This window comes from Pterocles gutturalis, unplaced genomic scaffold (genome assembly GCF_000699245.1).
Source record: "Pterocles gutturalis isolate BGI_N339 unplaced genomic scaffold, ASM69924v1 scaffold53033, whole genome shotgun sequence".
Classification (NCBI taxonomy): Eukaryota; Metazoa; Chordata; class Aves; order Pterocliformes; family Pteroclidae; genus Pterocles; species Pterocles gutturalis.
Window position 1 is genome coordinate 1 of NW_010125076.1, and position 12,698 is coordinate 12,698.

The following is a 12,698-nucleotide window of genomic DNA, read 5'->3' on the forward strand; positions in this document are numbered from 1 at the left end:
GACAGGGGTCAGGCCCAGCACCCGTAACTCCCAGCCAAACGCTCTTTTTCAGGCTCTGTGTGGCGTTTCCCTCCCCCCTGAACGCGCGGGGTGGCTGTGGGGAAACGCGGAGCTGCGTGGCAGTGGTGCCCAGCCTCTCGCCACAGTGTCCAGCGGTGAAAAATGAAGTGGCGAGCTTGTAACTGCTCGGTGTGTTTCACTGGAATGAAATCCACCTCTGTGAATGCTTTGTGAAAGGGAAAATATTGTTTCTTTATCAGCTGGGGGGGAGGTGCCCTTCTGCTTCTTGTGTTAGCGCGTCATGAAACATTTGGGCTTGCTGTTACAAAAAAAAAAAAATAAAAATAGCCCTTTCTGATGGAGATTTTAATTTGTGTAAAAATAAAGCCAGTGTGTTAATATTCGAGTACTTACATTATATACAGAAGTTTAAGAATAATGTGTGACTAGGTAGGTTAAACAGCTCAGTTTCTACAGCAAATGTTGCAATCCTTTCCTTTTCTGCTGTTCAGACTGCTGTGGCAAACTGACAGCAGTTTTTTAGAGTGGAAGGACTAACCTGATTCCTAAATGCCCTGAAGAAAGCTAATGTTGTGTTCTTCCGTCCTGCAGTATGAGATGTACACTATTGAGAGGAATGCGGAAAGGACAGCGTCTGCGGGCAGGCTGCTCTACGACATGTAAGTAGTCAGAGCTAGGAGACTACAATTATGCCAGGTGCTTTTTTCCATAAATGTCAGAGTTTCCAAAAATATATCCTGAGTGTTCTTGGATAAATTAAGCAGAAAAGGTCTTATTAATTAAAACTAAACAATAAAAAGGAAGAGTTTCTTTTCCATTTGCCCACGAACATTCTTTCATAGGTTTTGTCTCGGAAGCAGATCTTGAGCTCACTGTGCGTTCTTTGCCTCAAACTTTTACAGGTTTGTGAATTTTCCAGACCAACCTGCTGTATGGAGGGAGATCAGCGTTATTACATCAGCGTTAAGGAATGACTCGCAGGACAAGCAGACACAGTTTTTAAGAGGTAAGGTTTCTATTCAGTGACTAGGGAGAGTCTTGAAGGAATCTAAAGATAAGCCTTCTTGTTACTGATCTCGTGTGACAAGTAAATCAGTCTTTTTAACTCTCCTGGTGGGCTGCAGTTTTTTTTTGCTCAGTTCAGCTTAGAGACTTCATGGAGTGTGTTAGGCTTAGGAAGCACAAAGTGACGTGATTCCCTCTGCTGTGTCTGATATGGGTAGACTGAGTCTGCCAGAACAAACAGCACTTCGAAAAGGGATTGCGTATGGAATGGAAGTGGAATGGGACTTAATGAATCATCGTCCCACTGATTGCAGAGAACAATGAGTGATGGGAACAACGGGGTGAATTCGTACATGTGGAGCAAGGGGTTATGAAAATGGAACAGTGCCCAGAAGGGCTTGACCTTCACTGCTGTCAGCCACAGGCAGTTCTGAAGGCAGGATTTATACCTGACAAATTACAGTCTGCTGTTTGAAGATGTGCTTCAGAAGGTCTAAAGCCAAGCAGTGTGTAACTCTGCATAGAGGCTATTCCGTTTAAGGAAACATTTGCTTTTTCATGGTGTGTGTTTATTTTTCAGAGAGAATACGTATAACTTGCAGGGAGAATACGTTGGTTCTTTTCAATGTCTCAGTGGAAGCTTAAATTGAAAAAGGAACCTTTTTATTATGAAAGTATTAATTGTAGAAGTGGGATGTAAGTAAAAAAAACCCACCAAAAATCTTGAAGAAGTGTCTTAAGTAGTAGGATTTTTGGTATTCCACTCCACAGCAGTCTTGTTAAATCAAGCTCTATGCACCCAAGTAAACACAGAAAGATATTCATATGGTCTTCTCTGATAGAAACAGCTGTTTCTTCCCAGGCACAGATAATAAAAGCTGAAAGTATAAGGAAATCTTTCACTCTGCATGGCAAGGTGCTACTGACTAGTCTTTTAACCTTTGTCAGTCACCTTTACAATTCAGACATAATAACTTAAACTTTTTCTTCTTTTTTAAGGATTATTTGAAACCCTTCCTGGCCGAGTCCAGTGTGAAATGTTACTGAAGGCCACGGAGCAGTGTTTTAACACACTGGAAAGGGCAGAAATGCTGTTACTGCTTCTGCGACGCTTCCCAGAGACTGTGGTGCAACACGGGGTAAGAGAAGAGAAACCCACTAATAGTAACTATTCAGGATATTGTCATTCTGTTTGTTGAGATTTTGCTGAAATGTGTTTTACTTTGCCTAGTGAGGGGGTGGGTCTTTTTTATTCAAGTCTAATTGTGGACAACAGCTCAGATTGCTGTACCTTGGGCAGGAAAGAATTGGGAAGAAAACAAATGGAAGCAAATAAAACAGCTTTTTGTTTTGTAAATGCAAAGATTATTCCAAGCTCCTTGAAAAAGCAGAACAGCACAAAAACAGCATGTAGAGGAGTATTAAAGACTAAGAAAGAATACTGCTTCAGCTGTCTGTCAGTAACTCCCACTGAGGGCAGAGTGCTCTGAGGTTATGACCAGACTCTAACAAGCAGCGTATTTGCTTTGATTTACAAAATTGCTCCTAAAGCTCTTTAAATTATGACCTACTTTATTTAAGGAGAGTTAAAGGAAAGAGACTGTAAAACCTGCTGGCTCTGAGACTGACTCAGACTAGCCTGTTCTAGCTCCTGCTAGCATCAGGCAGAGTGCACGGTCTGTCACTGCAGCTCAGGTGACAACCTGCAGCTTCAGGGCTCCATCGCTTTCACCTGCTTGTGCGTGTCTTCACTAATACAGTCGCGTGCATGGTTTGTCTTTTGGTCTCATTGTGCTATCCTCTGGCATTGCTTTTCACCCGTTACAAGTAGGGATACTTTGACTATATCATTAGAGACTAGCACCAGCAATTGCCGTAGAGTGAATTGCTCCTCATGCATCCACCGAATGATTGTTCAACTCCATCGAATTGCAGTTCAGAAAGTTTCTAAAGACATTGGTCCGGTGTTTGATTCTCACCTCTGCTTCCACAGGTAGGCCTTGGAGAATCATTATTAGAGGCTGAAAGTATTGAAGACCAAGAATCCCCAGTGAATTGCTTTAGAAAGTTATTTGGTAAGAAAATACTAATGTTCTTGTTTTATTACTCAACTTTATAGTAGGGCAGCAAGATAGATCCTGATTTCAAGATGCTAAGGTTAGAAAACCACTTTAGTCGGAACAGGCTCAGGGCACCTTAGGCCAGGCTGACCATACGGTACAAACTGGAATTGCCGTCGATCATGCTGGTAATTCATTAGCTCATTACCGTGAGGTTCTGCGTGATCCTGTGTGCTGTACGGTCAGCCAGAGGTGGAAGCTTACTTTGCTGATTGAGAAACCTGACTTAGGGCAAATAGAACAAAAAACCCCACAAACCTAAAGGATTTTTTTGTTTTGTTTTCTATTTTAGTTTGTGATGTTCTTCCTCTAATAATTAACAACCCTGATGTTCGTCTTCCTGCCAGCTTGTTATACAAGTATCTGAATAAAGCAGCAGAATTTTATATTAACTATGTAACTAGATCTACACAGACAGAAAGCCAGTATCAAGGTAAGAATATTTTTACAAAATTAGCCTTTCCTAGAATATATTTTAGTATTACTGAAGTGAGGCCTATAAATAAAGAACAAATTACTTTTATGTAATGTATCCGGTAGACAAAGATTAATGATAGTATTTCATGTTTCTTAGTTCTTTCATATCAAAATGCTTCATGATGCTTCACCTAATTGGTCATGATGCCTCAACATGTGTGCTGAGAGATAGAACAAAATGTCCAAGATCTGCTTATCCAGCCCATCAACTCTCTTGTACAAGGAGGCAGAAATACCTAATGCTCCCTGTCAGCCTTCTCAGTAAAGAAAGGTTACCTTGGAAGCTCAGATGTACATTTTCACTCGTCCGCTTCTTGAAAATAGATGAGTTGGTTTGGTTTCTTAGTGAAAAGAAAAATGTGCTTGCTTTCCCAGGTTCACAAGATTCCTCTGATATTATGTCTCCAAGCAAGCGTAGCTCTCAGAAATACGTAATAGATGGTCTCACGGAGAAATCATCCCAGATTACAGATCCTTGGGAGAGGCTCTTTAAAATACTGTCTGTGGTGGGAATGAGGTGTGAATGGCAAATGGATAAGGGAAGAAGGTGAGAAATGTGTACTTTTCCCAGTGTTTCTTAAGGAGAATTTGCCTTTTAATTCTTAAGGAGATGGGTTGAAGAAGGATCTTAACATGAAGACATTTTATGTGAATTTAGTGTAGCTTTTCTTTCAAGACTACACAATGGGAAGCAAAAATGTGAATCCAGGGAGCTCTTTCAAGTTAGCCTCCAAATGAAATCTTTGTTGATAGAAGTAATGCATAAGAACTCCAGTGCTGTGGGGTGTGCTTCCCTAGGTGTGCCAGCAGAGAGAAACCTGGTAAATGTCTAATGAAGTGTCACTGGCGCGAATGCATTCCCAGCCTCCACTGACTTGTGGCTGGGGGATTTCCTCAGCTAAAACATTTTAGTTTTTCGTATTCACTATGCATTCTTTCCTTTAGTTTTGGAGTCTGTGTAACATCTTGAATTCTTTTTCTCTTCTTCCCCAGAAGTTTTGGTGATATATTGCATCGAATGAAAGACCTCTGCAGATACATCAGTAACTTTGATAGTGATGCACACGCTAAATATAAGAATCAAGTCGTGTATTCCACGATGCTGGTCTTCTTTAAAAATGCATTCCACTATGTCAGCAACATCCAGCCATCGCTCTTCCAAGGTTAGTTTCTAATGTTTCAGCTTTTGTAAAGAGTTTTCATGATTTCATTGCTAATGTCTGAAAGATCTTTTCTCACTAGTCTTTTAAAATGATCATTTTACAAAGTAACATGCATCCTTTTTAAAAGTCTCCCAAGCCATTATCTTACCAGCAGAATTAGTTCCTGGCATCTACTGTAGAGCAAAGATCCATCTAACTTGGCATTGTGGTTTCAACTTTCATTTAAGGTATGAACGTTACCTGTGGTTTTTCCTGCCCACTCAAATCTGTCTTTTTGGGGTTTATCAGATTGCTTGGAACACCCTGGATTGCTTCCACAGGGCTTGACTGGATGTTTCAGGGGTGGTCCAGAAGCTGAGGGAAGTTCTCTAAGCTCCAGTTTGTTTAGGACTTACTGAAATAAAGAGCATCCTAAAGAGGAATTTTCAGCTGTTAATACGATGCATGTCCTGCTCCTTCACTCACTGCTAGGGAATTCCTTGCAACAATAACAATTGTCACTATAGGTAATTAGTACTTATTAACACTGCAATTACTGATTCACGGTAAAATTACACTTCTAATTCTGTGCATTGTGTTCATAAATTTCATCATAATTTCCTGCTTGGAGAAATGATCAGTAGGGTAATTAAATGGTCAGTACACATGAGTGTTAACCAGTGCTACAGAAAGTTGGGTAATCGGTTGAACAATGTCTGTAGATAGCGAAGGTCAGATGACAAATGACATGGGAACTGCACGCAAAGAACATTTAGTCACTTTTTAACAAATACATGAAGTAATCGAGTTGGGGTTTTTTTGTTCTGATCCAGAAGAAAGAAGTGTGGGGCAGTAAGATACTTTAGCTGAGCATTAGTTTTAGCTGCTTGACTCTGAGTTGAGGAAGAAAGGAGATAAACCACTGGTAAAAGTGTTCCTTTCTCAGTTGTACAATTGAGTATGTTAGAGCACATGTTGTCAGACTGCATCACCAACAGAAGAATGTATATTGAGATATAGAGTCCCTTCAGTGCACCGTTTCTGGTACCTGCTGTCATCTCCTGACATCAGGAAAATATTTCCAAGACATCTTTTACTCCTTTCTGCGTTAGCATTAAAGCCCAGTGGTATTCGGTGCTGTTCATATCCTTTCTGTCATTAGGGTTTCTCCTCCTCTTTGGAGGGCTCACTGTAGAAATGTAGAGTAAGATGCTGCATATTTTGGAAGCCTAGTGGTGAGGAAAAAAGCTGTCTCCTCCTTAATTCAGAAGCTCTGAGCTTTGATCAGTGACTTTCTTCTCATGGACACGGGCTTGCAAGAGACTTCTTGAGAGAAAACTTTTCAATGCATTTCTCTTATGTAATTCGTATCTGCCTGGCTGGAGACTTGAGAAATGAATGAGGCAATTCACACCTCTCACAACTTTCAGGCTGCCCGAAGTCTTGTCAGGAGTTGCTATTTGGGCTGATGCTTTGAGGGGTTTATTTATAATACACTGTGCTGGAAGTCAATTAAAACCTCTGTGAGCTCAGATTCTAGAGCACAGTTTGGCAGAAAACGACAGTGTTGCTCTTTGTGTGGCTGTGTAACTTCAGTAATGTAAGAGAGGTTTGCAGTTCTAGTAAAGGGTGAGGTTAGGTTTGGGTTTTTTTAGGACTGGAGCTTTTGTAATAAAGGCTATAGTGCTCTTGCCTTCTACTGAAAAGATTTCTTTTGCAAAGCAAGGCACATAATTGGTATTCATTCAAAGCAGTAGGAGTAAAAGGAAAACCCACTCCTTTCTTCTCAGGTGTTATAAGCAGGCAGCTCTTGAGATTCTGGTGATAAAACTCTCCCAGCAATCTGAAAGATTTGCTTTCTCATGAGAGTGTTTTGAGAATATTTCTGGGTTTGTGGCTGTTAACTTCAGAGCCTGTTCACCTGTTGGATAACTGCACTTATAGAAAAGCCAGTAATGCTTGATGAGAGGACACCTACTGCCCAGGGATATCTTGTGACTGCTTTGAAAAGGATTCAAAGATACTCTGAAACTCTCAGGCAAACTCTTGTGATGTCTGGTAAATCCGTTCTGACCTTGACCATAAGGCTGCTTTGAGAAAAGCATAGCTTCACCAGCATAGTTAGAACTTACGCAACTCAAGTGAATTAATTTCAGATTGTATTCTTTAACATTAGAGTCATGACTTTTGAAGGAAACAAAACCAGCTTGACGTAGGCATGAGAACTTTCCGATCAGTCCAGAGCAATCTTGAATTAACTTATCTTTAAATCCAGGTCCAAATGCTCCAAACCAAGCCCCACTGATTCTTCTCGAGGATGTGCCCAACATCTATGGTGATACAGATATTGATCGTAACAAACACATACACAAAAAGAGGAAGCTTGCTGAAGGAAGAGAAAAACCAATGGTAACTTCTCTAGACTTTTTCATTCATAACAAGAATGGCATTGGTGCTGGAATTGAGACAACAGCAGTTTTGACACAGATGGAACAGACATCTTTTTAGAGCTACCTTGGAATAGCTGGTTATGACCACAATTTGCAAACAGATTTTTTTGGCTAAAACCATCAAGAATTAAACAATTTCTGTAGCCGTTGCTGTAGACACTTAGGTGCTGATGCGAATCCTATAACTTGAAGGAGTCGAGCAGAGACTGCACAAGCTGTTCGAAACGGCAGCTATAGCAGCCAGATGTTTGACAGCTAAGCCTCCCATCCTGATGTAACTGTGAATACATCCATTTCTTTAACAGTGGAAAACCACTATTTTATAGAATTTCTCTGGTGGTAAAAGTACACATTTCTACAAAAAATACGTTTCCTTTGCATTATGCCACTGTACGCTTACAGTGATTGATAAAATGTAAAAGTATGTGTGTACCCCAATAGACAGTCTGGCTGAAGCTTGGTGGTGGTACAGCGTGTTGAACAGAACGAATTCTTTTGGGATATTGTTCATCACACTACACCACGGAGTTTCTTGGTAGCAAAACAGATCATTCTAATATTGAAACAAGCTAAGCGAACAGTCACTTAAAGGCACTTGAACGAGGGCCTTGGCATCTCCAGTACAGAATAAGAATAAATTACAAAGTGAATCTTTTTGTTTCATACTGACTTGTAAGCAGAGCTCAGATGATGAGGATCCTTCTGGGAAGGCACGGAGTCGCCATATTACAGTAAACAAGGCAGATCTTGCAAACTCTATTGAAGTGTTAGAGAGCTTCAAACTGGCGAGAGAGAGCTGGGAGCTGCTCTATTCTCTGGAGTCACTTGACAAAGGTAAGGCTAACTGCAGGCAGAGTTGCATTTAGACTTCATTGCTGTGCATAAAAGTCATTTTACGGTTGTTAAACTAGAATTCTTGTCCTTGGGAATCCTTAAAATTAAATTGACTTTGGGTCCTGACTATTTTTGATCTAGGTTCCAATAAGAAACCTTATCAGTCGTTGCATTTCTGAATGTTTTGTTTATGGACTTTGTTTCATTCTACATGCATCGTTGCCTATTCACCCACACTTCACTTAGAAAAAGAAAAAAAGTTAGTCCTGTGCAGATAATACTTGGTGAGGATGTGCTGCTAATGGCTGCTTTAGTTCATGTTTAAGAAGATGTGTCTTTATGGTGTCTCTCCCTTTCTGATATCTGCTATGATAATCTTGAGAACAAAATTCTCTTCTAAAAAGCAGGCAAACAGTGTCACTTAGCTGCTTCTAGATTTGCTGGACACTGTGAAGAGAAGTATAATCAAAATTTGATTGCATGGGAAGACTATCCTATATTGGAGAGATTTCACACTTCTACTATTCTGTGTTTTCATTTTAAAATTCATCTACATTTTTTTCTAGATAATTTATTTTTAACCCAAAGCTGTGAAATGCCTAATTTTCTCTTTTTCTTTTCTCACCACTTACACAGAATTCACCAGAATTTGTTTGTCATGGAAGACAGACACCTGGCTTTGGTTAAGAATTTTTCTTACAGACATGATCATCTACCAGGTAAAAAAATAAAGTAAAAGCTAGTAAAAATGACACCAGTACATTGCTTTTACTTCTAATGAATAGTTCTTCTGATGAGCCAGTTTGACTGCTTTAAACTCTACTGATTTTATCCTTTAAAGCATGACCCTTCTGGGGAGGGAATCATAGCGTTCCTGCCACAGGTGAGGTACCCTGCTGGGGTATTCCTCTCCTCATCGCTGTTTGTTGAGCCCAGCTAGTTTTGGCGTATGGAAAACACCTCTGCGTTGGCATTTTCACCAGCAGATATACATAGTGTTATGGTAGGAAAGTGCTTTTGATTTGTCTGTCAGTGCCTTCTATTGGAACACAATCAGAGAGAAGAATTTTAAAACAGCAGAGGATTTTAACACGTCTCAGTTAAATTTATCCTTCTCCTCAGAAGATGAGCTGACAGTACTCACTCCAAATGCCATTTGCAGAACAAAGCTTGTTCTTTTATATTTTACCTTCAGAGGTCTTGCAAGTGATTGATCCACACTCCTGTACGCAGCGCATCACTGGAGAGTGTTCTGCTAGATTAAAATTTTGAAGCCCTCTTAGTTTGACACCCTCTGTTTTGAAAGCTTTCTGTAAGAGAATTTTTCTCTGTCTTTCTAGCCCTTGCACACAGAAGGCCCTAACTATCTTTTTATATCTTCTGTTGAAAGGGGCAGTACAAAAAAGCAATTAGCAGCCTACATCACTTGGCAGCTCTTCAGGGCTCTCATTCTCCACAGCAAATGACAGGACAAGGATCACTAGAGAATCAGAGAGCACTAATCCAGTTAGCAACCTGCCACTTCGCCCTGGGAGAATATCGGGTATGTACAGCATTCCACACATGGGTCCTTTGTTATCTGGCCTGGTCCTTCCTGTTTGTCTTCCTTTGAATTTTACCATTAGCCTGCTTCCAACAGGGTATCAGACATAAGCCAGGGCGTGCTGAAAAATCCGTGCTTCACAGGGGAAAGAATTGCACCCCTAGCACATGTAACTGTCCATTACCATCTCTCTTATATAGTCTATTTGGTAGGTATGATTTGGTGGGTTTAGTTCTGATTTTCCATAGCTACAAGTGTTTGAGCTGTCTGCAAATGTAACTGTAAATGTGAACTGCCTAGCTTTACTGAAACAGTTGTAAATGATAAGGGGAAAATTATTAGGTATAGGCTTCATTTGGCAAGGACAAGAAAAGATTTATAGAAAAGAAACTTCTGTCATGGTCTTGGAAAAGAATTAGTTATCAGCTGAGAGTGTAAGAGACTCCAGAACAATATTGTCTGGCATGACCTCTGACCATGCTTTACCTTTGCAGTACATAGTTTGTGGTTTTAATATTACAGGAGTGCATGGTGGTCTGAGGTCAGTCAGGGTCAGCACTAATAATGACGGCTGGCTCTCTTAGGACCTAACGTCATCCTGGTACTACTGGACAAGTCCCTCTATCCCTTCCACTTTACTACTTTCACTGGAAATGTGATTATCTATCCCCACAGACCTCTTACTGTCTTTAGGAAATAGCATTAAAAATTTATAGCATTTCTGTCATGCTGTCAAATCGCCCTTTTCCTTTCTATTTTTACCAGGGACAGAACAAGGTTTTAAAAACTATTCTAAGAATCCATTTGAAAACTTAACCCTTCAAAATAAAATATTTTTTTATTGCAGTTGTATTGATCGTACACTCGTGAAATGAAGCATGCCTATACATATTTTTTCACCATTAAAATGACTTACGTAGGCTCTCAGGTTGTTCATTGACGTTCATGTCACAGCTGTGTCTTTTTGCTCAGCCAAACTAAGTTACGCATTAAGTCCACTGAAATTCTAGCAGGGAATTTTGTGATAGTTTTTTTTTTTCTTCTTTTGCAGTGCCTGAAATTGTTAATCATTATTAATATATATTTAAAATTAATTTTAAGAACTTTAAATTAAACTTAGCATTATCATGTCTCTCTTCTTTTTATAGCAAACATGCGAAAAAGTGCTTGACCTCATGTGCTGTATTTTACTTCCAATACAAGAAGGAGGTAAAGTACAAGAGGAGCAACCTAAAGTAAAGACTAAATTCAGGAAAGGTATGGAGTTGCTACTACCCTAAACTCAGTGTCAGCTCAATTTGAGTTCATGCGTTTCAGTTGAGTATATAATTCTTCTTTTTTTGTGTTATGAAAAGGGAGGAAGTTCCCTTCTCATTCTTGTGAGTAGTTTTCCTGCTGGTATCTATTAAAGTATATTGGTGACAAAGTCCTACCACAAGAAAAATGAAATGAAGAAAAAATTTTTAAATGTGCATCTTCACATTTTGAGTCATTCATAATTTATCTTCAACGTTTTCCTCCCTGTGTGGGATTGGGCAATTGTAGATTCGTTTTTCTGCATTCCAATTTCTTTCAAACTTAGAGGACCAGGAGACACACAGAGAAGTGTACAATCAACTCTTCTGTTGCAGGGTCTGATTTGAAGCTCTGGCCATGTACCAGCAGAGCTATCATGCCTTACTGCCTTCACCTCCTGTTAGCTTGTTTCAAGGTAAGCTATGGTCAAGGCTTCGAATTCTCTGGGTCAGAATTTATGGGTCAGCAGAGAATTTGGTATTTTAAATGTCTATATTAGGAGAGAATGAGATATGCTCATAGAGAATTTGTTTTGTATTTGCACAGATGTAGGTGAGAACAATCCCATATATTTCTAAAAGTAATGTGTGTTTCCTGATTGTCTCAATGTCCATTTTTTCCCTGAAGCTCAGAGCTTTCACAGACACCAGAGACGACATGGCGCTGGGCCACGTAGTTGTTCTGCTTCAGCACGAGTGGCCACGGGGTGAGAACTTGTTCCTGAAAGCCATCAACAAAATCTGCCAACAAGGAAACTTCCAGTATGAGAATTTTTTCAACTATGTCACAAGTATCCTTTCTCTAACCAAGAATGTCTTTCACATCCAAAACTACATGCTGGGGTGTTGGAAAAGGTGTTGGATGGTTTCAGCAGCAGCTCTTCTCCCTGAAATACCATGCAACCCTCCTGCAATAGGTGGCAGTGCACAATGTGCCTTCTGCCACACGTTGTGGCACTGGAGAGAACCTGTCAGCACACTGCAGTTGCACATCCCTTCACAAAAGCAGCAGCAGCCGTGGTCCCTTCACAAAAACAGCCATCCAGCCGTGGTCCCCAGGAGGCCAGGGGTCTCACTCCTGACAACTGAAAAAAGCTCTGGGGCTAAAGGAGGGGGGGGGAAGCTAAACAAGGGACCAAAATAAAAAACTGAAAAGGGTGCAGTGTGCCACCATGGTGGCGTTTCCTTCAGTCCCAGCTTCACACTGCTTTGATACTGTCCAATGCAGGAAAATAAAATAAAAACAGCCAGGGATTTTGTTTGGAGAGATGAGCTTTCTTTATCTCTGTCTGACTGTACATATAAAGAAATGAAGAAAGGAAGGAAATTGACTGATGTGTGTATTTTGCACTTTAAAAAGCCATTTTTCATGAATTTGTGGAGGGTTAGGAGTACAAGCTGCAGTGATCTCTATCACTTTTAAGAATGAGGTGTTTTCATAGCTGCTCATTTTGATTTTCAGCAGTGTGGCTTCTGATCTGAGGGATAAGAAGGAATGTTCTCTATCATCTTTTCCCTACTTGAATCTTTAACGTTTTCATCAGATATTGATATGTTGGAGGAATTTGCTTATTTAAGAACACAGGAAGGAGGGAAAATTCATCTGGAATTGTTGCCAAATCAAGCAATGTTGATCAAGTAAGGATAAAAAAGCATTTACTGTTTTCTTTGAAGGAAAAAAAAGGGATGTTCTGGTTGTCTTTGCTTTCATGCAGTCTTCTGGATAGTAAGTCTCTCATGTCTTTGAGTTTTAATGAGTTGGCTAAGGAGTTAAAACAAGTCCATGAGTTTATTTTTCTGACTCTCCTGCT

At 40.1% G+C, this 12,698-nt stretch overlaps 1 protein-coding gene across 1 annotated transcript in view; it reads left to right on the forward strand.

Annotated features, from left to right (window-relative positions):
* The first annotated feature begins 615 nt into the window (after positions 1-615).
* Positions 616-12,698, forward strand: part of INTS10 (integrator complex subunit 10) — a 17,515-nt gene continuing 5,432 nt past the window's right edge. The window contains exons 1-15 of the mRNA XM_010078406.1: positions 616-680; positions 924-1,027; positions 2,026-2,165; positions 3,020-3,101; positions 3,439-3,579; positions 3,999-4,170; positions 4,617-4,786; positions 7,041-7,174; positions 7,893-8,049; positions 8,686-8,768; positions 9,440-9,592; positions 10,741-10,849; positions 11,224-11,303; positions 11,516-11,678; positions 12,432-12,525. Coding sequence (XP_010076708.1) covers positions 619-680; positions 924-1,027; positions 2,026-2,165; positions 3,020-3,101; positions 3,439-3,579; positions 3,999-4,170; positions 4,617-4,786; positions 7,041-7,174; positions 7,893-8,049; positions 8,686-8,768; positions 9,440-9,592; positions 10,741-10,849; positions 11,224-11,303; positions 11,516-11,678; positions 12,432-12,525 — 1,844 coding nt within the window. The 5' untranslated portion in view covers positions 616-618. The remainder of the gene's footprint in view (positions 681-923; positions 1,028-2,025; positions 2,166-3,019; positions 3,102-3,438; positions 3,580-3,998; positions 4,171-4,616; positions 4,787-7,040; positions 7,175-7,892; positions 8,050-8,685; positions 8,769-9,439; positions 9,593-10,740; positions 10,850-11,223; positions 11,304-11,515; positions 11,679-12,431; positions 12,526-12,698) is intronic.